We start from the raw sequence: 23,160 nt of genomic DNA, 5'->3' as shown, positions 1-23,160 counted from the left end.
GTCAGCATCATGAACTTTGGAACTGCAGCACTGTACTATCAGTGAAACATCAGAAGCTCCCAGTTGCACATGGATCATCAGCTCAACTTTCATAACAATGTGTTTCTCATTTTTCCCTACTTTAGGAAGCGTTACCCATCAGCAGCAGTCCTGGTGTTGGTAATAAAGTTGCTGTGGCAGGCTAATGCATGTTACACTTCATCCAGACATATTCCATATCAGCCCTGTCACCTCTTTGACTTCATCAGCTGTAAGTCTTGGCACAAGCAAAAGCAGTGAAAGGCTGTACCAAGGAGAACTCTACTGAGGTGCTGCGTAGACCCTTTTTGATTAAAGATTTTCACAGTGCTGTCAAATCTTTATTTTTATTTTTATCCAGCTACCTTGAATTCAATTTTCAAATTAATTCCACAGACAGCTTTGGCAAGAAATCTCTATTGCAAGCAAAAATATCAAAACACTTCACAGCCATGTTGTAGGCTATTCTTAACCTGGGTAACTTTGAACCAGCACCTTTATTTCCCTTCCCCACCACTCTTGTGAACAGTATTTCAAACAGCAACAAATTAGGAATTATTACAGGATGCTGAGTCACTCAGCAGAGCCCAGGAAAGTCTGATGCATTTCTTGACTGGTTCCTGCACGAGCATGAGCTCTACTGTGCAAATCAATGTCATGACTCTCACTGACACAGGTTTTTACCACCTTGAAGCTTGTATCTGATCATGGGAACACAGGGGTGCTGTCTTCTTTGGCATGAGTTTAGTTGGTAAGTGTTCCACTAAATACTTCTTGTTACTGAGCAGATTTCAGGATTGATGAACCACCTTGCAATTAATCAGAATCAAAGATAATCTCTTTTGCAACAAAGCAAATACACATTTGCTGGGAGATAGTTTCCCCAGAAACAATGTGGGCTTATTGTTTATTATCTGCCTAGTGTTTGTGCCAAAAGTTCTAGAGTACAGTCCACCCCAGGCTGTACAAATTAAGAACAAAATTCCTCTCACCTTGAAGAGCCCATAACCCAACACATATACAGAAGACTATACCCAAGAGGAGACAAAATCCTGAGTTTACTGATTTTCTCAGGAGCCGCTTGCAATTCTGGGTATGCTGAACAAGATTTAAGAAAAATGAGTTTCAGGATTGCTGAGCATTTCATCCTAAAAGAAAAACAGAGTCTGGTGCTGCCTCTCTGCCTGCAGGGCTAGGGCGAGTAATTGCTCCCAGATTCTCCCAGTGGCTGTAAGCCATGAGAGATTTCAAATGCCCTTCCCTGACACATGTGCAACTCCATCTGATGTCTACAAATACTGCTAAGAGGACAACATGCTCTGCGCATTAATACAGCATGATAAAACCTGTCTTCTGGAGCCACCAGTTAGCGTATAGCACTGTTGCATTCCTATTAGCAACAGCAAAGAGGGGAAAAAAACCCAGGGATCAGAGCAGCAGGATCTACCACTCCAAGACACTCTTTTTTGTATCAACACTTGCTAAGTGAGAGCCAAGGCTGTAGGAATCTTAAGCCTTTGTTTTAGATCTCCTACCATGTGGCAGACCCTGAATATTCATTACTTATTAAAAGCTTTGAAAGTGTAAATTCATCCCACAATAAAGTGAACTGGTTTATTCACACAGCTGAGTCACATTCACTTACAGCCTGTGACCTAAATCTATTAATCCCGCACAGACCAATTTTAAAAAAAAAAAAAAAAAGTCTTTTTAATTTTGGTAATATTAGTTGAACAAAGGTGAATATTTTAAAATTGTGTGTGGTGTTTCTTTCAAGCAGTGGCTGACACACAGATAAAGCACTGTACTAAGCCTGCCTTTCTTGCTGGTCCCAAGAAGTGGTGCAGATGCTGCTTATGTTATCTGGCATGTGGTGACCCATTTAACAGAGCCTTCACAAAATCTTCATGGGAATCACATCAGCTCTTTAATAAGATCTCAGAAGCGCCAAGCAGCAGATATCATGGAAACCTCACCTAAAGAGAACAGTAACTCCCTCATTAATAACAGAAAGCACAACAGCCAGTTTTGACAGTGGGGAAAATTGCTCTGTTGAGAACAACATGTTATTGAGTCTAGCACCTCCCAGGTGCTAGAAGCTTTTTCCTAGGGCCACATTAAAATTTCACTAAGCCTGTCTCTACTTGGGGAAATAAAAATCACATTTTCAAAAATGACTGGAGCTTTTTGGAGTCACTGACTTTCAGCAGAATTAGAGAGGCAGTTTGGGGGGGTTACATTTAAAATGCCATCAAAATGTAATCTTTTAATAGCTTCTCCTTTCCTCCCCATCTGATAACCTATAACATTCCCTGAGTTCATTGCTGATATCATAAATAGCCCCATGAGCTCCTGTAGGACGAATGAGTTTTTGAAAGGTTAAAGTTCAGTCCTGTGCTGAAACTGCCATCACAATCTAATTACAGTGTGCACTGAGCACACATTTTGTGTCTTAAAATCAATTTCCACTCCAAGCTGGCAGCTTACTCCTAGAAATTAGTTCTTGCATGTGGGTATTAAGACATACACACACAAACATACTTAAATAATGTAAACATTGATACCCTGTTTTACAGCCTCATGCATTTCACCTGTATTTCCTTTGTATTCATTCACTGCTGTCCATCTGTTTGCAATCTAACTGTTTGAGAACATCCTTCTTTCCCCTTCCCACTGGGATCCTTCTGCCCAGATCATTGAGAAACCACAGGTTTGTGTTGCTGGTGGTACAAATCAGCATTATTGACAGCAGGTTCACCAAAATTAAGCAGGAATAATGACTAACACTGATTGTAAAATGGGTAAGTTCCTATCAGTAGCAAACATGGGAGAGAAAGTATCGAAAAAAGAGAAATAACGGTATTCGGTTAATTAGAGAAATGCCTTCTGTGACGGGCATACTTGCTAGTCAGTGAATGACACAAGCTCCTAAAACACTGTGAATTTTGAAGTAGTTAATTACACAGTGTAAGAAGGGAAAGAAAGGTACCAGCTCAATGAGGTCAGATCACACAGGCACCTTCAAAGCACACCAGGAACGCTCTTCTGGTGTCTCACTTCTTCATACCAAATCCTCAGAATAAAAGGCCAGTTCTGCACCTTTGCCTCTGCAGGCACTCCAGAGGATGCTCAGCTTGGTGTCATTGGCTCAGGACCATCTCTGATGAAGCCAACCACAGTGAATCCAAGAGTCCCTTCAGCCATTCTGTGCCATACAGGAGTCTGGAAGATGAACCTGATGCTCATATCTCATCACAGAACAAAGTGAAGGGGGGGGGGGGGGGGCGATGTGGGCGGGCGCAAAATCAGACCCAGTGTTTCACAAATCCATGGCAACTCTTCCTCCTGTTAAAAAGGTATTTGAAATGTGTCTCTTCACACTTCTTCCACAAAATAGAGACACTAGCAATTTCTTGCTATGAGAGGAGAGTCTACACTCCTACTCTCTTCATCCTGTACTGTAAATCCAGGGAATTAGTGCTACAGAATAGTGCAACATCTACAAAATGCAAGCAATGGCAAGTACTGAATTAGGAGAAGTGCCATCGAACAGAACATATTGCTAAAGAACTGCTGCAGCAGCCAACTGCAATAAACCCAAAGGTGATTTATAGCCACATTATTCCACCAACTCAATCAAGCAAGCTTTTCACCTGAAATGTTGTGTAAATCATTTGTGCTTATTACCACTTAGACCAACTCCTCCAAAGCTCCATTCCCTTCCAAACAGGTGCTGATATGCTGTAACATTGCTAGAGCTAACTGAACACCACCAGTTAAACAGGAGACACCCACCAAAAAACACAAGCAGTGACAAGTCCAAAACTGAAGCTGACCCGGAAGAAGGAAGGAATACACTGGGAGAGTAACACAGCGGGGCCAGAACGTCATGCATTACTTCAAATAGTCCCCACCAAAACACAGCATCCAGACAGAGCTGTGATGCTGTGGAATAACAGTGGTGATTACAGTCCGTTCATTATGCATTCCCTTGAGGCATCATTGATTCTCACCCATTAAATATCCCTGCTGCATGGTGCCCTCCTCCTCCTCCTGTTCTGTGGCCCCAGGCACCAGACCGAGAGCAGTAATTTGGCCCAGCATGTGCCAATGTGCGGAATATTCAGTGCCCACCCTAAAAGAACAGCTGATACAGAAGATCACCAACCTCTACCAGCTGCTGCACCTGCTCAGGGAGCAGCGTGGTTCATTCACACCAAGAATAAATCAGAAGTACCAAGAGGATGCTTCCACACAGCAGGATTGTCAAGTTTCTGAAAATGTATTTAGAATGCCATGGAGGAAAGAAAACTATTGCTGGGGGAAAAAAAAATGTAGTTCACAATAGTTATACCAGGTTTAAAAGAAAAACACAGTAAGAGAAATCACATGGCCAATGTACAAAGAAAAAGCAATATGTGCCTTGTAGTTCTGGCAAAATGAAAGTAGTTTGTGAATTTTTTACCTTTTCCTGAGGTTACCTGGGTGACTTCCTAAATCAAGAAACAAATTATTTGCATCTGCCAGCATTTGCACCAGGACAGTAACTTGACCTATGACAAACTCACTGTACATAGCAAATTATCTTTTCATCCATTGGAAAGACATCATGAGCTTGATTAGAGCCAAAGCTTCCAATCTGGCTGATAGATATCCAGAAATCCTCCACATTACCAGGAGAGTCGTCCAGCGAGGTGACTACTAGGACAGTTGTGAGGTGGTAGATTATTAACAGAGAGAGCAATCTGTCACCACCAAAGCAACCCTGGCATACAGATGTATTTACCTACAAATTTAGACTTTCCCAAATGATAATTGTCAACAGCAGACTGTTGAAACCAGTTTCATTCTCTAAACAAGACACATTGGACTGTCTGATTGGGAGCAAATATCACAGCACTTTCCAGTAAATGTGTTTAACTGTGAAAAGAGCTTGCATTGGGTAAGGGGCACACAATTCCCAGGTGAGAAGGAAAGATGCAGTTTTCCTCTGTGGAAACTTCCATGCCTTGTAATTGCTTAGTAAGAAAGCAAAACTGACATTATCAAAGCTCCTTTGAAGATGTATCCCAAAACACTCCTCAATTCCTTATTTTCAAACAATCCCAAAGAAAACTGAGGAATGAAACATACAATTCACTCTTTACACTGGAGGCTAAAATTCACAAATTTCACCAATGTCTGGCTGCAGTAAATTAAGTCAGACTTCATTTGCTCAAGACCAGGGAATGATCAGGCAACTGTGATCATGAGCTATGAAAACCAATAGCCAAATAAACAATTAATGAGCCAAAATCCTACGCTGTCTTGTACCACACTTTTATCCTGCTTCCTGCACAGATGCACAGATGTTCTTTTCCTAGAGTTTACATTCTTCTAGGCTTTTACATAGCTTGGCATTATCAATGGTTTTGCTTTACCTGTTGCTTTATTTTCCCCACAGCTCTGGATAACCGCAGGCTGAACATAACTCAAATTAGGCAGAGGAGAGATGTACTGAATAGTAGATTTTCTCTTCCTCCTACATCCACAAAGTCTCCGCACTTACTCAATACATAACTTGCTAAATAATTGATTTTTCAGCTTTCTCTCCAAGTAACTGAAATCAAAACGTATTTTTTCATGTTTCTCAGAAGAAAACAGAAAAAAAAATGCTTTATGTTGAGCAAAATCTTATGTTTCAGAGCATTTTCACTTGTTGTTTGCCAAATATTTCAATTTAAATTTTGTCAATAAAAAGCTAACTTCAAATGGATACAAACAAGATATCATACTTTTAAAAAATCCAAAAGGAGACGTTAATTACATTCCGTCCTTTTTAAGGCAAAAACAATTTGCTAAACATCTGAAATTTTAGGATTTTTTTTTCCCCACTCTTCACACAAAAACCAGACTCAGGGTCTATATGTTATTTGCCAAAAGAAGAGAGGAAGAAAACATCAGCATCAGCTGATACACTGTTAGATGGTTCTGTATTGCTGAGATGCTGACATGCTCCAAATGAGCCAACACTTTAAGTTCCTCAGCACTGAATAAATGCATAATTAATTGTATACATCCTACCATAATAATTTTATGTTGTCAACACATATGTCTGTTGTCAGATCTGTCTGACATCAGGAGGGAACACACAGGTTTGAAGTGAGTTGCCAGCCTCTATAGAGTATGCCTGTGGCAGAGTTAGGATACTCCTGATTTGGAACAGCTTTGCCTGCATTGTTTTTTTCATCATGAAAAAGAATTACCTGATGGAAAAAAACCCCTAAAGACACCCACTCAGAAAAGCAGAAACATTATTCAACATTCCAGTTCTTGTTAGACCAAAGCAAACACACAGCTTCAGAGCACTCTCATCAAGGTGTTATCTTTAGCCCTCCCAGCAGCATTAGGTTCCTCCAAAAAAGTCAATAGGCCAGTGCAGCAGTTCTTTGGCACTGTTTTTCCCTGAGATTCCCCTTTAACAACAAATGCAAAACACTTTCCCTTCTGTTCTACAAAGCTATCCAGTCTGCTGGCTCTGCTAACAAATGTCAATTTACTGCATCATGACAACATCTGTATTTACCTAAAGTTGCTGCACGCATACCTGAAGAATAGTTTTAAGTTCAGGATCCAGTTGTTACTACACACATGCCTCAGACTAAATCCTCAAATCAATGCCCTCACTCTGTACAGCACTGCAATCTGCCTCTGACGTTGAAGGTCCTACCTCAAAGCTGCTGCTCGGGGCTGTCCCTCCACTCACTGAGCGCAGCTCTCCTGTGGACAGATCCAGTCTATCGAATTAGCACTCTTTGCCCAGGCACAACTGGATGCGGTGGTGCATGGATCCAGAGGAAAGCACAAGGTTATACAGCAGTTGTTACGGAGGCTGCATAAAGCCTGAAATAGTACTGTGTAAAAATTACGCTCCCATGAAATACACTTTTATGCGATACAAGATGGCTTTGCTCCCATTCCAACACATCTCCTCTCATGACCCTCCCAGTTCAAATAGGCTGGCCCAGCAGCCAACACGAGGCCATCCCAGCTTGACAAGGCTGTCGGCTAGCTCATGGCCACATTACATGCCCAGATGCACCGCTGAACACAACAGCTGCCATGCTGGCCAACCAACACAGCAATTCAACCAGGGCGCTCAAGAGCACAATGTTCTTAAAATGGGAATGAAAGCAGCCACGACACCTAGACAGGGTAACTACAGGCTCCCATCTTCTCCAGGCTGGATGCAAAGGGGGTCTGTTCCGTACCACTGGCCACAAGCTAGTGCTTTGTCTGTTGTATGATGAACATCAAAACCACAGAATAAACCAGCAACAGAAACAGCAACAAAGCTAGTCCTTACTACCTGGCTGCAAATGCTAGTCAGTCACATTCGCTTACGCCACACAATGGTCACACTGCTGAATTCAATGAAATGACCAATTCCCTGGGTCAAAATGCCAAACCTGCTCTCACTGATGCTTGGGAAGAACCGCAGAATCTCTCTCTTACTAGATCCCTTTTCCTTTCATTAGCACCCCACATCCCTAGGAGCCCTCCATGGCTGCCTTTAGCCCTCTTCCCAGCAGTCTCTATTGTATTTTGACACACCACCACACCAATCCAGCACACAAGAGACTCCTGCAACAAAATTTTTCTAATGAGAGTCCTACAGCTTTCTACTGTTCCCAGCAGCTAACAACACCAAGAAAGGCGGCTTTCACACCATTACCAGAGGATTCTGTACCACTTTATGGTGACAGAATATACTGTTGCACAGGGACAAAAGGGTAAGTGCCAACAATTACAAATGGTCTCTGTGTTGACATCTCTGTGCCATTTCACTTTCTGTATTGCCATTAGCTACTGTATCTAACATATACATCACATGGTTTAATTGGGTATAATACCTTTATAGCAACTTGCCACAAAAACAGTGAAATCACCAATATTTTAGGACAGTTTCTCAACTCTATTAATACTTGCAAACATATGGACAAAGCTGTTGTATCTGCACATTCGTTTGGATTTTTTATCACAACAACAGAAGCGTCATTGGGAAAGAATATCCCATGTTCCAAAATCCATCTGAATCCCATTGGGAAGGGTCAGTTTATCCAGAAGGGATGGAACCACACCAGAATGTCTTCACTGTCCCATTGCAAACCTTCACAATAAGCCAGGCACTGAGGATGTCCAGAATGACCCACATGCTGGGAAAAATATGAAGCATGCTTTATCAGCAAATTTGCAGCAGGTACACCAGGAATGTGCACCAGTTTGGAACATCACGGAACACTGCCACAGGCTGAATATCTGCTATAGAAAATGACTCCTTGCAAGCTTCCTATCCAAGGACTGCTTGCTGGAGTGCTGTACCAGGACTCGGCTTCTCTGTTGGAGGCCAGTGTGACACAGGCTGCTGCAGGGCAGCAGGGAATGGCTCTGTTCTCTAAGGAAAGCCCTGAACTGAGAGTGGAAAAAAAGAAGTTTGACAATGCAAGTGTACGTGTGATGTTATGGAACACTTGAGAAGACACATACTTGTGCATCAAAATGTAGAAAATTTAAAACTGCCACCACTCTAGAGGAACAAGTAGGTTTGGTTGACACCTCTCATTCCACCAAGCCAACAGCCTCTCCACTCCATAACAGACAATTCAGTACCTTTCCTTCTAATTTTAGAAAACTTAACAGAGAAAAGTCTCTAGCATTTCTAAGCTTTTCACTTGACCTAAAACCATAACACTATACCCAAACTAAATTCTCAAAGGAGCTTTAAAATCTAAAGAGTATATTGTAATTTTTCCAGGTCTCTGCCCTGTGCATTGACCCTGTCTCCCTTGCAGTATTTTGACCCCACAGTTCACTCCTGTCACTCACTCTGGGGCCAAACATACCACAGGACCGAACTGGACACAAGGCTTAGGAAGGAGGAGCCCTACTATTTTTGGTTTTAACTGCACAAAATATGTGAAAACACTTGCATTCCCTCCAAGCAAGACCCTTCAGTTACATCTTCAGTAAAAAGGAACCGAGATGAATTACACAGTGCTTTGTTTACACTCACATTGCTGTTGTAAAACCATATGTTATAGTACTAGTGATTGTGTCTGACGCTCTCTTTTATCATTCATGTACTCAATCACACCCTGCACTGAGTTAACTACATTCACCACATGGATGGGTATTTATTCAGAAGCCTATGCAAGTATCTAGGTCTGAGATCACGTGTGTCTCCTGAAATACTGTGTATTTTAAGAACTGTTAGAACTTCAACTCTAGCTCCTGAGCAGACTGTCTGATTCAAAAATCAAATCCGGGATTTTAAAATGTTTGTGAATATTAGCATTAAAATCAAATAAAATTAATAGGAAACTATATTGTCAACTACACAGAGAATTAAAACAATCACATTTACTTATCTAAACATTGATTTTTTCCACTTTGTTGCTATAAAACCACTGCTGCTGAGCATGAGTCAATTGTGCTAAATTGTAGGTTAACAATGCAATTTAGAAACCAAGGAAAATTCTGTATTGGGGATCACCCCCACAAATACTATATGGCAATGGCTTGTTTGCAGCAATTTTGTACAAGTCACTTCTCAAAGCTTAACTCATATTAAAGAAATAAAATCGGTATGTGATGGAAATCTGAAACCCTCCCTAGGATTTGCAAGACCAAATTTCTGGAGAACAAGCAGACATGCAACAGACAAAGAATATAAATTTCACAACAGCATGGATTGAATCAGGCATGGAAAAGGGGGAAAGGGAGAAGACTTTACATAAATATCTGGTCTTGCTAGGCCACTGAATCTTTTAACTTCACCAGTTACATATGGTACCTTCCATACTGTACACAAAAGATGCAGTACTCTCTTCTATGTTTGATCCATATGCTAACTTTTTTCTTTACTTTCGTGTTTAATAAGACAACACAGTATCACTGTACCTGTAGTAAATGCAAACACAGTAGTTATAAACCACAGTCATTTAAATATCAAGAATTGCTATCAAAATTGTTTGCCTTTCTGTCAGGCATTAAGAATTTACTATTTCAGATCACTGACTTGTATGGCAAACACAGCCACAATCAATTCTTAACTATACATATAACCCCCTCAGAGCTCTTACCTCTGAAATACAAACATATTACATAATGTATTAAACTCCTGAATGCACAGCAAACCTACCGCTTCTCTCTTCATAACAGTGTTTCAGAAAATGTTTGATTAACAGTAAGTACTAAGCTTGCTTTATGTCAGCTGTTTAGAAATACATGCTTAGTTTCAGGATATACCAAAAGGTTATTTTAAACATTTTGCTGCTAGTTTGTATTGAATTAGGAAGGCTACAGTGACTGTACCTTGACTAATCCATGAACTAAGTATCCCACTATGCCATTTCAGAACTGCATTTTTTCCAAGTCACTGTAAATGATATGAAATATCTGGGTCATTAGCAAACACAGTTTTAAGGAGCCTAAACGTGTGGCAGCCTTGCTGCTACCTAGAGAACACCATCACACTGGAGTGCTCATTGCATCCTCACTACATCTAGGCAAATATTTTATTTTTTCTTTCAGTAATTATTTCCAGGAAAAGCAAAGAAGAAAGAAGTCGTAACTTTCTTCTGCCTCCATTATGAGAATGGCAGTTATCACTTGGTAACACCCTAATATTTTCATTTAAATGTCTCAGTGCCAAATTCTCCTTTTCTCGTGGCTGGTAATAAGTCCAGAGCACACTGCACATTATCAAGAAAGTATGAATTAGCCTCTGTCATCATGCACATTGATGTAAATTTGCAGTGATTCCATTAATTTCTGGGTGCAACTCTGAACTGCAACACTACAATTAGGAGCCTGAAATTCACCCAGACCATTCAGATAGACTCCATGTTGTCATGCAGTGAAATTACACTCCTGCTGTTTACAGGACAAGCTAGTATGGGGTCGCTACAGTAGAAGGGCTGTGTTTAGAGCGTGACTCCATCAGGTGTCCCTGGGAGACATCTGAGAACAGGCCAAAATGGACCATCAGGAGCGTCATTAAACTCAGCCAGCAGCCACAATCTACTACCTAGGCTACTAGATACCTACTTGAGGCTGTCGTCTTTAATTTCTGCCCAGAATGGGGATGAATGGAAGCGACTAAAATTAGCAACAAACATCTCCCTATTTCAGTCGTTTCTTTTGGCCAGAAAGTTTCATTTGTTCACGTGAAATATGTGAACTTGTTTTCAGCTACTTCTGTTCTACCACTAGTAAACCATCGATGGACTTCAAGTGAATTACTGTCCACTCACAAGGATAGCTGATATTGGCCTACCAATTTTATTAGCTGCTCAAGTTTCCTCTCAGGTGGGACACTGCTTCAAGTTAATCTCACTGCGACAAAGACTACTGTCTATGCACCTGTATAGTTTGCACACCCCCAAGAGGTGATTACATACCTCAAAAAGGAGTCATCAACATGTTCAGCATGTTTCACTTGTTGCTGAAAACTGAATGTAGAGTTTAAATAGAATCTGGCATAATGAAACATCAACTGGCACTATCCTGAAATACACATTCGCACAATCTGGTGCCAGAACTGGGGCTTGCTGAACATGTCACTCACAATGCTCCTAGACACTTGGCTGTTAGCGCAACTATCTTCCCAGTGAAAGGGAACCAGATGGTGAGTGACTCTTGGCATTTTTCAATGTTATGTGAAGTGTTTCTTCAGCTAGTGAGTACATGCCATCCAGTCAAGTCGCTTTGGCAACAGCTCTTCACATCTTTCTTCAGATTTCTCCACAAACGACAAACAGACCATTCAACAGGAAAGCAAGGCCCAAGCCTGCTGTTTTTAAGCACTGAACCAAAAGTCTCAGCTAGGCGTTTCTGTTGTCAGTGGAGACAAAGAAGCACATCTAAGGCTTTATTTCATCCCTGGGTCCTGCTACACCCTCCAAGCGTTCAATTGCTCATCAATGACCATGGAGGAAGATTAGTTTAGACAACTCTGTTAAATGCCCTCAATCAAGATGGGATAAACAGAGGCCAAAATGCCAAAGTGCTTAAAAGCACAGGCAAGCAGTGCTCAACAGCTAGCCTGGTCTGCTATTAATTCAGGCAACACAGCAGGAATTGAGAGACATGATTCTGCTCCTGGCTTGCCAAAATAACATGGCCAAGTCATTTCTTCCTCTAGTGGAACCACATGCCTGGTAGGGCAAAGCAAAGGTTCGCAAGCAAACTTGCTAGAAGTGCTTCTGCAGCCAAAACACCTTACCTAAACAGCTGCGCTCAGGCACTCGGTGTTCTGCTGCAGTGGACTCTCCATGACCACATGGCAAGAAGAGGATTTCAGTGTGCATGGGAAAGGCAGAACGGAATGAGTTACAGTAGGGATGGTGCAGTCTTAAAGAAGAATAGCATCAAGCTACTAAAAGCAGAGGCCTCAAAAGTCCACTAAAAGTAAAACAGTGAAAAATTTTATCCGAAATGTTAAAGTTTATTTCACTGTGCAGGTAAGGACTGCTTTGTTTGAACAGAAAGCTGCTGCCTTGCTGCAACATTTTGCCTTGGGGCAGTTTTCAGACAGTTGTTATCCTTCAGGAATGATAAATTTCAGCATGGTGACTACACACACAACACACAAAGAAGAAAGAAAAAGGAAATGCACAGAAAAACTAGAAAAAGCTAAATGCCAGACACAAGAATTTACAGACTCCAAACTCTGGATGGCAGTGGCCCCAAGGAGGTACAGAAGAGGTGGAAAGCTGCATGTATCAGGTATTATCATTTCATAAACGTGACCCAGGGCTACTGTTGGTAAGAGTCAGAATTATTCAGGCCACAATGCTACAAAATAGGATCCTTCCTGTGGCCAGATGAATTACATAAACAGAGGGAGCATATAACTTACACAGGAGGGCAAAGCAATCTTTCACCAATGCCAGTGGAAAGATTTCTTTTGAATGTAAAGGGAGCTGAGGTGGATAAGTATCAAGAAGTATAGCATGTTCAAATTATACTTAATTTTCAATGACAGTAAGTATGTTCTAGTGTGCTAAAGGGAACTCCTCTCTAGTAGTGTCTCCTCACTTTAATTTCATGAGATGCGTTCCTGCACAGAGCTTATTAGGTTCCTGCAGATGCAAGGTTGAAAGCACCATGCTATGTGGGAGAATAGATTCTCACCGTCTCCAAACATCAACTGATTCATCACACATAAAGTTCATTTTTAACATGACTTAAAACCAAACTAGCTCACCTACAGTGGTTGTTCTACAGTAAATCTGCACTTGGAAAACTGATTCTGTATTTCCCTAGCAAGCCTCTTTTGGTGATTTACAAATCCCATTTAATGAGTTGACATATGCTCCTTTGAAGTCAAGGAACTGCTAGCCAATGACTACAATACACACAGGGAAGCAAACCAGAACAAGTTTATTATAACCCTGATAGATATATAGATAAGACTTCTTTGTCACAGTTTTGAAAACATCTTATTGAACACTACCAGTTACAACTGAGCAAAACACAAAGGATGCATTTCTCATCACTGGTAATCTCTCCTGTGCCTGCCCAGTAAGCCATCACATCCTGAAACCTGGCTACTACCACCGAGGAGTGGTACTTTTTCTACTGCCATCATTGTTGAGATTTCCAGTTTTCTCTTTCTTTCCATCGCATTATTTTCCAACTAATACGCTCCAATTCACTCTAAGCTTATGAGATCACCACCTGAACCCTCCTTTGCATCAACCTGCTCCTCTCTCCCAACCTTAGAGATTTCTAAGACAGAAGGAGGACTGTTACACTCATCAATGCCATCCTGCTGCAAAACAGGCAGTAGAACTGCACCAGTCTTCCTCAGTGCTGCAAGAGAAAGCCACTGATCTGCCTCCGAATAAATGCAGCAGTGCAAAAAGCAATTCTGATGCAGTGTATCTGGCAGTAAGGATTTAAAAATACTTCTGTTAGTTTATATAGAATTACAAAACTTACCAGGAGACAAATAAAATCAGAAGTCAATAAAGCTATCTACTGTTACTCATTTCTCCTCCTCATTTTTCTTGTTAAAAAAAGTAACTCCATCATCTCATTAAGAAAATGTTTAACAGACCTGTGCCTATCTGCAAGCAATAAGCCTTCTGTCTCCTGGTCTTCTGCTTTCATTCACAAGCTGTGTTTCATTACCAGCAGTAGGTCAAAAATAAGTAATCTGCTCCAACAATTACTGTGAATTCACTCTGGTTTTGCTGCCTTTCTGGCAACCCTTTATAAACTACCACTTTATCAGCTCCTCACATTAATTTGTTTTATTGTACTTTAAAAGGTCAGCTGACACGGGTTTTCTGAATCCTGTCTTAGTCCCAATGCCCCTCCACCTGCCCAGCACCCAAAACTGCTGGGACATATTGTGAAGCATTGAACAGTTAAGTGCAATATCCTGGGAGTTCTCCTAGGAAAAGCAAGCATTTCTTGCTGGTTAATCTTCTTGGAGCTGCAGCCTCCAATTGAATCACTTAAGGGAACTGTTTCAAACCCAATGCATGTTACTACCCTCATAGACACTGGCCTGAATCCTGCTCTCATTTACACTGATGTCACGGCTCTACAGTGGTCCCACTGACGCAACGGCTCCACTGAGACCAGTGGCGCGACTCCAGATTTACGCTGTGTCACTGAAGGGCTGGATGGAGTCCTCGCTTCCAGCCCATCACCTGGAGGTTTCAGGGTTCACCTGGGCTGGTGCTTCCCTCACTGCCGTACTCCACCAGCTGGCGGGCAGGCCGGGCAGCCCCCGCTGCGGCTCCCTCAGCCCGGGGCTTTGCTCCCAGTACCCCACCAAGCCTGGGACTCCAGTAAGGACACAGTCCAGCCAGGGCGGAGAAAACCCATGCTGCCCATGCTGTCACCAGAATAAATACACCTCCCCGAAAGGCACTGAGACCCCGAGCACCCCTGGCACCTGGACGGCCCGGGGGAGCAGGATCGGCCCCTCCACCCCAGGGGACCGGGAGCCAGGTCAGCCCGGGGGATCTGGGCCGCCCTGAGGGACGGGGGAGGCTCCGGGCCCCCCTGAGGGAAGGAGGGCTCTGGGCCGTCTTCAGGGAGGACTGCGGGAATGGGGGAGGACGGCTGGGTGGCCCTGAGGGAAAGCGGCTCCAGGCCGCCATGGGGACAGCTCTGGGACCCCCTGAGGGGCCGGGGGAGTCCAAGCCGCCCTGCCAGGAGAGGGTCTGGGCCGCTCTGAGGGGCGGAGGCGGGTGGGTCCCAAAGGGACGGGGGGAATCCGGGCCGCCATGAGGGAAGGTGGGTGACGGGGCGCCCCGGGTGGTCCCGGCGGGGCCTGGCCAGGCAGAGCCGGGGCCGCGGCCCGCGGGGCGGGCGCAGCAGGTGAAAGTTGCGCGGCTGCAGGGGCGGGACCGGGGGGCCACTCACCTCATCCCCTTGGCCGAACTGCAGCCCCAGGGCGACGAAGTGCTCCACCCGGATGAAGCCGTCCGCATCCTCGTCGCACACGTCGAAAACCTCCTTGAGCTTCCGCAGGAATCGCAGCAGGCTCGCCGGCTCCATCGCGGGCATTAGCTGGAGGCCGGCGGCACGGCCGCGGCCGCAGCAGCCATGATCACCCGCGCCTTCAGCGGGTGCGTGACATCAGCTCTGGGGAGCGGGAGGGACGGCGAGAAGGAGGGAGGGATGGAGGAGAGCGGAGGGAGGACGCGAGCCGCGGGCGGAGGGAGGGAGCGAGGGAAGGGAGAACAATAGGGCAGAGCTGGAGGATGGGGAGGGAGAGGGAGGGGTGGTGGGATCCGCGCTCGGCAGGGGCGGGGCCGCCGCCAGGGGGCGCCGCCGCGAGGGGAGAGGCGCCGCCGTGGCCGGGCGGGAGGCGGCGGGAAGCGGCCGCGCAGCCCGGCGGGGCGAGGTGCGAGAGCGACCACCCTGCAGGGGGGCGAGGAGCGACGGTTTGGGGGCAGCACCGGTGCGGAGTTCCCCTGGGATGCAGAATCGCCCCAGGGAGGGAATGGGGGAGGGGCAGCGAGGGAGGCAGGATGAAGACACCAGGGACAGCGGGCCTGGCACCCCTGGGTTCCTTCCCTGGCTGTGACAGAGCCATTCGCGGTCCCTTCGCTGCCCCGCTCCTCAGCCCTCCTCCCCACCACCTCAAATAAAACACCAGTCACATTATAAATTTCCCTGAAAAAGCCATTGATCCTGGTGTGAAAAGGTCCAGGCTAGCGGGAGAAAAACAGAGCGTGAAGAGTTAAGGGGCAATTAAGGAAAAGGAGGACAAGCAGAGCTTCACCTGCTTCACTGAGCTCAAGTGACCAGGCAGAGGCACCCCTGTGGCTGGAGCTGGCTCAGAACAGGCACTGTTCACCCGGGCTTTAATGAGACACGGCTGATAACCAAGGGATGTCCCTGCCTGTGCAGGATTCCGCATTAAAGCCTTCTGCAACTGCTGTGCTCCATAGCTGGGTTTTAATTTGATCTCTGCTCTGTCCCCCTTTTCCAGTCTTTTGGACTGCTTTTTAAGCCCATAGCCAGGAGCTGCCAGAGGGAAGACCAGGAATGGTTCTCGTTCCTGCATTGTGCCTCAGATCAGGAATGCTGGGACACCGCCCTGGGGAGGAAGGAGCACTGGCCAAGTCAGGCTCAGGTACTTACTGCCTCTGCCAGCACGTGCCCACTGTGGCTGCTGAGCACAGGTGACCATCCATCACTGAGTGGTGTTCTGCAGGTGATTGATATAGCTGTCCATCTTAAATGACCATGAAAGTGCAGCAGGTTTTGAACTGAGACAGTATCCATTCATTTGCTTCTTGCAGTAAGAGAGGTCCACATGGCCCTTAGCAACCTGAAAATCCCATGATTACAGCAAGCTTGGCAAATTAATCTCTTTTCTCGGAACCGATAGGGGTGCTCTCCTCAGGAAGTTTTGTTTCTCTGAGCACATGTCTCTTATGTGCAAATTCAGGGTTTGGGAAGAAGCTGACTTGACAGCCCTGTAGGTTGTAAGTCAGCTGTCAATCAACAACAGAGTGACAGCACACACTGCACTAGCAATACAGCTCCCCACATATCAGCCCTCCGACACAGAGATAAGGAGCTGGTCCCAGAGCTTCTGCCACCTTGAACTTCCTTTAGTTTTACAACAAATATGGAGGAGTTCTCCTTTTGCCTCACTGATGTACAAAAGGGCCTTTCCAGACTGGAAAAACACCAAAGTGTGGAGATCACATACGAGCCTTGGGAAGCAAAGAATTTATGAAGAAATGTGAGGAAATCTGAAAGAGAAAAGGGTAGCAAAATATTTGATCAGCAAACTTCTCTGAAGTTACCTAGTTAGAGCAGGATACTTAGGACATGGGGACATTTAGCTTTTATCTCAGGACCCGTCAACTCATCTTCATGTTACGTGGGGACCGAGCTTAGCACACCAATCAGGGGCACCTACTCAAAGTATTCAAAAATCTGTGAGCTGATACCCCTCAAAGTTGTGGAAAGCACACGTGTGGAATCAGCTGCTGTTAGTCTAACTGCTCTAAAGTGGAGTTCAGCCTCTTCAAAGCTTCAGAGCACATCTGTGTCACTGTTCCACCTTGATTGCTGAAATTGCCTCAGTGCCTCCTCACAGCCTCCAGCTCACCTCTCTGTGTGCAGGTGGGCAGTGGTAGTCTCAGACAGAGAAGTGGAGTCACACCAAGTATTATGGGGAGAGGAAAAAAAAAAAAGGAATACTTATTCACATTTGCCATGACCAGAGGAAGAATTTCCACACTGCAGAGGGATAATGCTCTGTCTTGTGGATTCCAGTTAATTTCCACTGGTTCTACTTCATCTTCTAGTGGAGGAAGAAGGAGCATCATTTAGATACACAAGTAAGTGGCAACATAGATTTAAACAAAACCTGTCTGCATTAAAATCTGTGTAATTCTTGCATTAATCTGTAAGGGTGGGGGTTGCGGGAGAAGAGAAAAAAAGCTCCAAGTATAGACACTACAGTTTGGGGAAGTTAGTACTTAAGCCTGAGGACTGCCACAGACAGCCTGAGTGCCAGAAAGCTCTGGAATCAAGCCGACAGGAGAGCTGAAGAGGCTATAGAAGCTGTCATTGTAGACAGCTGAATATTTTGAGCAAAAATCTGACAGCTGGGAGATGATTTGACAGCACTGAACACAGGAGAATTGGGATCTGAGATGCTGTCAGTAAAGGTCCAGGGTCTGAAAACTAGCGGTGCCCTGAGTGTGCTGAAGTCAGGACACTGAGCTGTGCACCATGTGCAAACGTGCCACACACTTGCTGGGCAACTGCACTGGCAAGGTACAGTTTGTAAAGTCGAATCAAGGAGGTCAATTTTTATTGCCAGTGGATGTAGCTGGCATTACTCCTTGCTGATCTCTGCTTCTCCAGGTCTATGTAGAACGTGTCTGCTAATAACAGTGGGCTATTTTTCCTTACTGGTATTATATCAAAATACTTGTTTAATCGGAGATCTTTGGCAACTTCTTCATTTGACACATGCACTATGTGGAAAAAATATTTTACATTCTGCAAATCTAGTTTTCTGGACTTGAAATATGACTAGTGGTGGTGCTACCATATTTGCCTGTTAAAAATAAATCGTTCAAGAGGAAACATTTCATTGACTATCACAGGCCATGGCTGTCATTTGCAGGACTTCTTTAAAATCAGCTGCTTTTCCATCAGTGTCACTTCCACTTACATAGCAAATTCTAATCCAGTGCCAGAAACAGCATTTAAGGAGTGCATTCCCCAAGGCTGATGACCTCATCTACAATTCTGGTTGTGTTCCAGCATATTGGAGCAATATCGAGACCCAGCTTCTCAGAACAGCTTCATAGCACAATTTCTCTTTATAGTATACACAATGTAACCCTCTGTCCTGGTTTTGGCTGGGATAGTTAATTTTCTTCTTAGTAGCTGGTACAGGTACAATACTATGTTTTGGATTTAGTATGAGCGTAACTGTAACACACAGATGTTTTAGTTGTTGCCAAATAGTGCTTACGCCAAGGCAAGGACTTTTCACTTTGCCATGCTCTGCCAATGAGGAGGTGCACAAGAAGCAGGGAGAAGCAAAGCCAGGACAGCTGACCTGAACTGGCCAGGATATTCCATACCATAGAAAGTCATGCTCAGTATATAAACTGGGGGGAGTTGGCCAGGGGCCACTGATCACTGCGCAACAACTGCCTGGGCATTGTTCAGCAGGTGATGAGCAATTGTATCATGCATCACTTTTTTTTTTTTTTTCTTTGGGTTCAATTTCCCTCTCTTTCTCCTTTTCATTATAATTGTTATTATTATTATATTTTACTTTATTTCAATTACTAAGTTGTTCTTATCTCAACCCTCAAGTTTTACTACCTTTTTCCAAATCTCCTCCCCATCCCAATAGGGACTGGAGGGTGCACGAGTGGCTGCATGATACTTAGCTACCAGCTGGGATTAAACCAGGATACCCTCATTGAATGTCTGGCTTGCAATACTCTTCCTGTGTTTTGAATCAAATCCTGTTTCCCATTGAATTCTGTAGCTCCGATTAGCAGCATAAAAGAGAATATCCAACTGAAAAAGCATATCTGTTAAGTGTTATAAAGAACAAGTAACAGGCAGCAAGAACTAGCCCTGCCTGAAAACTTAAAAAACATTACTTGAGGTAATGTAGTTTTCTCAGGCTAGCTTAATTAAATATGGCACAAAAGCAAGATACTTGATTCTTTTACTGCCATTTTCTTTAATCTTTTTTCTGTGATATGAACACAAGAAACCTTACAAATTTTGAGGAAACGTTTCAACAAGCAAGAATCTTCCTTTCAAATGTTCTAGTTGCTAATGGACCTCACCTTGTAAAAGTTTTAGTGGTTTAATTTTACATAGTATGAAAATTCGTGCTTGATTTTACCAGCACCCTTACCAGATTATGAATTAAGTACGTGCATAACTGCTAGATGAGCCTAGCTGGACAGCTAACTGCAGTTACCTCAGCAAACACACCACTGCCTTGTTTCTTCTTACAACATGCTACTACCCTCAGAGACGTTGATCAGAAAGTTCTAGGGATAGGCAGGGAATATACCACTTGCAAAAGTGCCTGCGTAAGTACAAACCACAATATCAAATGGTACGTTCTGCTTAAAGCAGGCTAATTTAGCTGCCTTGTTGTAACTTGGATTGTGCTCCCAAAGACCAAAATACCTGTTGTTATGAAGTTATTGCTAAAATTAAGTAATCCTCTTTACTGGTTCACATAAACCATTTCCACTGTGAATTCATAGGATCAAACTCGTGTTCCCAAGTGGTGGCCGGGTTTCCAGGGCCAGCACCAGGAGCGCGGCTGCAGACGCCAGCGTGTCCCCACGGTCTCCTTACGCCACCCAGTGGCCAGCTATTTCACTGCACGTTTGTCCTCAGCCAAGAGAACGGCCACCTTGCGTGGGGCAGCAAGATGAGGCTACTGTGGCTGGTAAGAAAAATATTACGTAAAGCAAGGTGAATGAGTAGTATGAGATAAAGCAAGTTTTCTTCCAGTTCCAAGAAGTCCCACAGTCCTCCAAATGCCCTGGGACCAAACCTCTTTTTGGTACGTTCCAGAAGCCTCCCTGCTGCCTTCTCCTAGGGAAAGACAGTACCTGTCAACTTTCCTCTGATGAGCTCTAAGTAGTTGGGTAGACTTACATTTGCCTCAGATTACAATGTGCAATGGCACTGGCAACCTCCTGAAAGCATTAATGATGCTAGAAAGCATCCAGCAGCTGCCAGGCTACCAGGTCATTTCTGTCCCTTAGTGCTTCAGGAAGAGATCTTCACTCCTTCACAAGAGATTCTCAGTACAATGAAATGTTTAAGACTCCAAGACAATCATGTAAATAGGACACCTAGTGTAGTAGTTACAGTCGTTATTTTCAACTTATACCCCCAAAAGAGCTGTCAAGAGACACACAAACATCCCTCTCTGGCTCTAACAAGCAAACAACATTAACAGACCTAAGCCCCAGATTCTTGAAGGGAAACTTTTTTTCCTTTCCTCCGTCAATTTATTAAAAAATAAAATAAAATAATCTAGCAGCTGTTAAAGACTAAGGATGCACCAGCCAGTGTATTCTCTTTAAGTTAACTCACCCATAACACAGTATATGAACTGTTCAGTAAGTTATCCCTTACTGCTTCAAATAAAGTTTCTAAAATTTTACTTATTTTGTCCTATCCAAGATGGACTGTACATCTGAATAAATATCTTCCATCTGCAATTTTATTACAGCTGACTACAGGAATGTAATTCCCAGATATTGCTGTATTTAGCAAGATCTGGGACAAAACAATAAAATTAGAACATAATACACCATACTGATGCTAAAGCCAAACAGTGATTACTTGTTGTGTCTTGAAACAGATTGTGTGAGACGAGTCTAAGTTGGCTGACTAATGGGAGGTAAAGGGCAGAACAAAAATACTTATGCAAGAGAATGTAGGTGCAGCATCATTACTGCTGTGACCATCAATGGACCAACCTGGCTGTGGGGCTAAAGGTGATAAGCACAGTCTCGCTGTTTCGAAGACACACTGCAACCAGCTTGCTTGTAACAAACAGTGCTGAAGAGGACATTTTTAGGAACAGAGAAGCAATTAGAAAAGCAGCTTAACCAGGCTGGTCCTAGCAGCCTTTAATTACCTTCAAAAATGATTGTGGTAGGCATTATCAAATTACTGATTACAGCTTGCAGATGGAATTATTCCAGCTGTCTCACGCTTAGACAATTCACAGCATTTTAAAATTGATACAACCCTATTCATCACAGTATCTACCTATAAATTTTGGTAATTAAATGGAGGATAAAAATTAGGGGAGAACAGAAATGAACTCCTGGATTTGAATCAGCTTCAATAAAAGTATGATTTTTGCCTCCCTGCCATACAGTCACTCTGGCCTTATTTGTGCAAGTCCCCTCTGAGTTTGCAGCTGCTTTTGCCAACATGACATCCAAGTGAATGTTTTGGATGAGCAAGTTCTACATCCTAAACCCCTGCCTCACCACAGGGTACTTTGGGTTCGGATTTGTGCAAGGTATTAGATGGAAATACCGAACAGCAGAGCCACAGAGACATTTGCTGGAAGTGGGAATTATTTGGATGTTTTTGGTTTTCTGAGATGCCCCAGCCTCCTCCCTGCAGTATTGTAGCACAGAATAAACAGAAAACCAAAGCTCTGGACCACAAAAGTACTGAAGTGGAAAGCCCCCTTTCCGAGCTGAGACCTGATACACTAATCTCAAGGCAGATTGTCTGCAGTGCTTGCCCAGTCCCTGGAACAGTGGGCATGGAGGGATTATTGGCTGGCTGACTGTTCCAGAGGTCCCTGTCATAGGGCAAATCTTTTTGTAGTCCATCTCTTGCTTTCCAGTTTGTGGGAGCACCCAACACCGACAGCTAGCTATGATAAATTAGCACAATGCCATGCCCCTTTAGTGCCTTCCCCGCCCCCGCCCCCCAACATCTAGTAGGTTACTGGGAGAAGGGGCTGGGAGGGGCGGAGAGAAGAAAAGAAAAAGGCAAAGTATGCTTTAGACTATGTCCTGAAGACTAACTTTTTAGGGCTATTTCAGACCAAGGCTGGAAATTCTGAAGTCCCCTATGGGACTTGGCCTGCCAGTATTCCCATCTGTTTTAGACCATTGGTATGGTTAGTGCATTGATTCTGCAAATACTTTGCTAATGCTAGCTGCTGAATTATATCACTTATCAGATACAAGGGAAGAGTAATGGTCAGTATATGAAAATTGTAAGGATGCTTTGCTTTCCTTGGAAATATTTTAGGTGAGGGGTTTGTAAACTGAGATCGGTTGGAAACCACTGCATTAGGCCATTCATGCTAACACACCTCTACTCCCACAGATAAACATCAAGCATAGTTCCCTATTACTTCAATCACCAGCCACAGCTGGGAGAAAGAAAAAAAATATCCCCCTGAAACAGTGACAAAATGGTACATTTGTTCCTCCACAAGAGCTAAAGCTATTCCATAACTACCACATCTATTACAGAGCAAATGCCAAAACCAGTTTTCAGAGAAACCTTGTGAGGGTGAACTGTGCTCTAAATTCTTACTATTCCTTCATCACTGTCTGTAGGTCA

At 43.8% G+C, this 23,160-nt stretch overlaps 1 protein-coding gene across 2 annotated transcripts in view; it reads right to left on the bottom strand.

The window, feature by feature from the left end:
- Nucleotides 1-15,769, bottom strand: part of RAB11FIP4 (RAB11 family interacting protein 4) — a 130,405-nt gene extending 114,636 nt beyond the window's left edge. The window contains exon 1 of one of the 2 annotated variants that reach the window (XM_055726498.1): nucleotides 15,445-15,769. In XM_055726498.1, the coding sequence (XP_055582473.1) occupies nucleotides 15,445-15,588 (144 nt within the window). In that variant the 5' untranslated portion in view covers nucleotides 15,589-15,769. The remainder of the gene's footprint in view (nucleotides 1-15,444) is intronic. The other variant, XM_055726504.1, reaches the window with a different exon arrangement.
- Between the last annotated feature and the right edge of the window lie 7,391 nt (nucleotides 15,770-23,160).

The sequence above is a fragment of the Falco cherrug genome, chromosome 1 (assembly GCF_023634085.1).
Source record: "Falco cherrug isolate bFalChe1 chromosome 1, bFalChe1.pri, whole genome shotgun sequence".
Taxonomy (NCBI): domain Eukaryota; kingdom Metazoa; phylum Chordata; class Aves; order Falconiformes; family Falconidae; genus Falco; species Falco cherrug.
The sequence above is the reverse complement of the archived record's forward strand: the minus strand, read 5'-3'. Positions and strand labels throughout refer to the sequence as shown.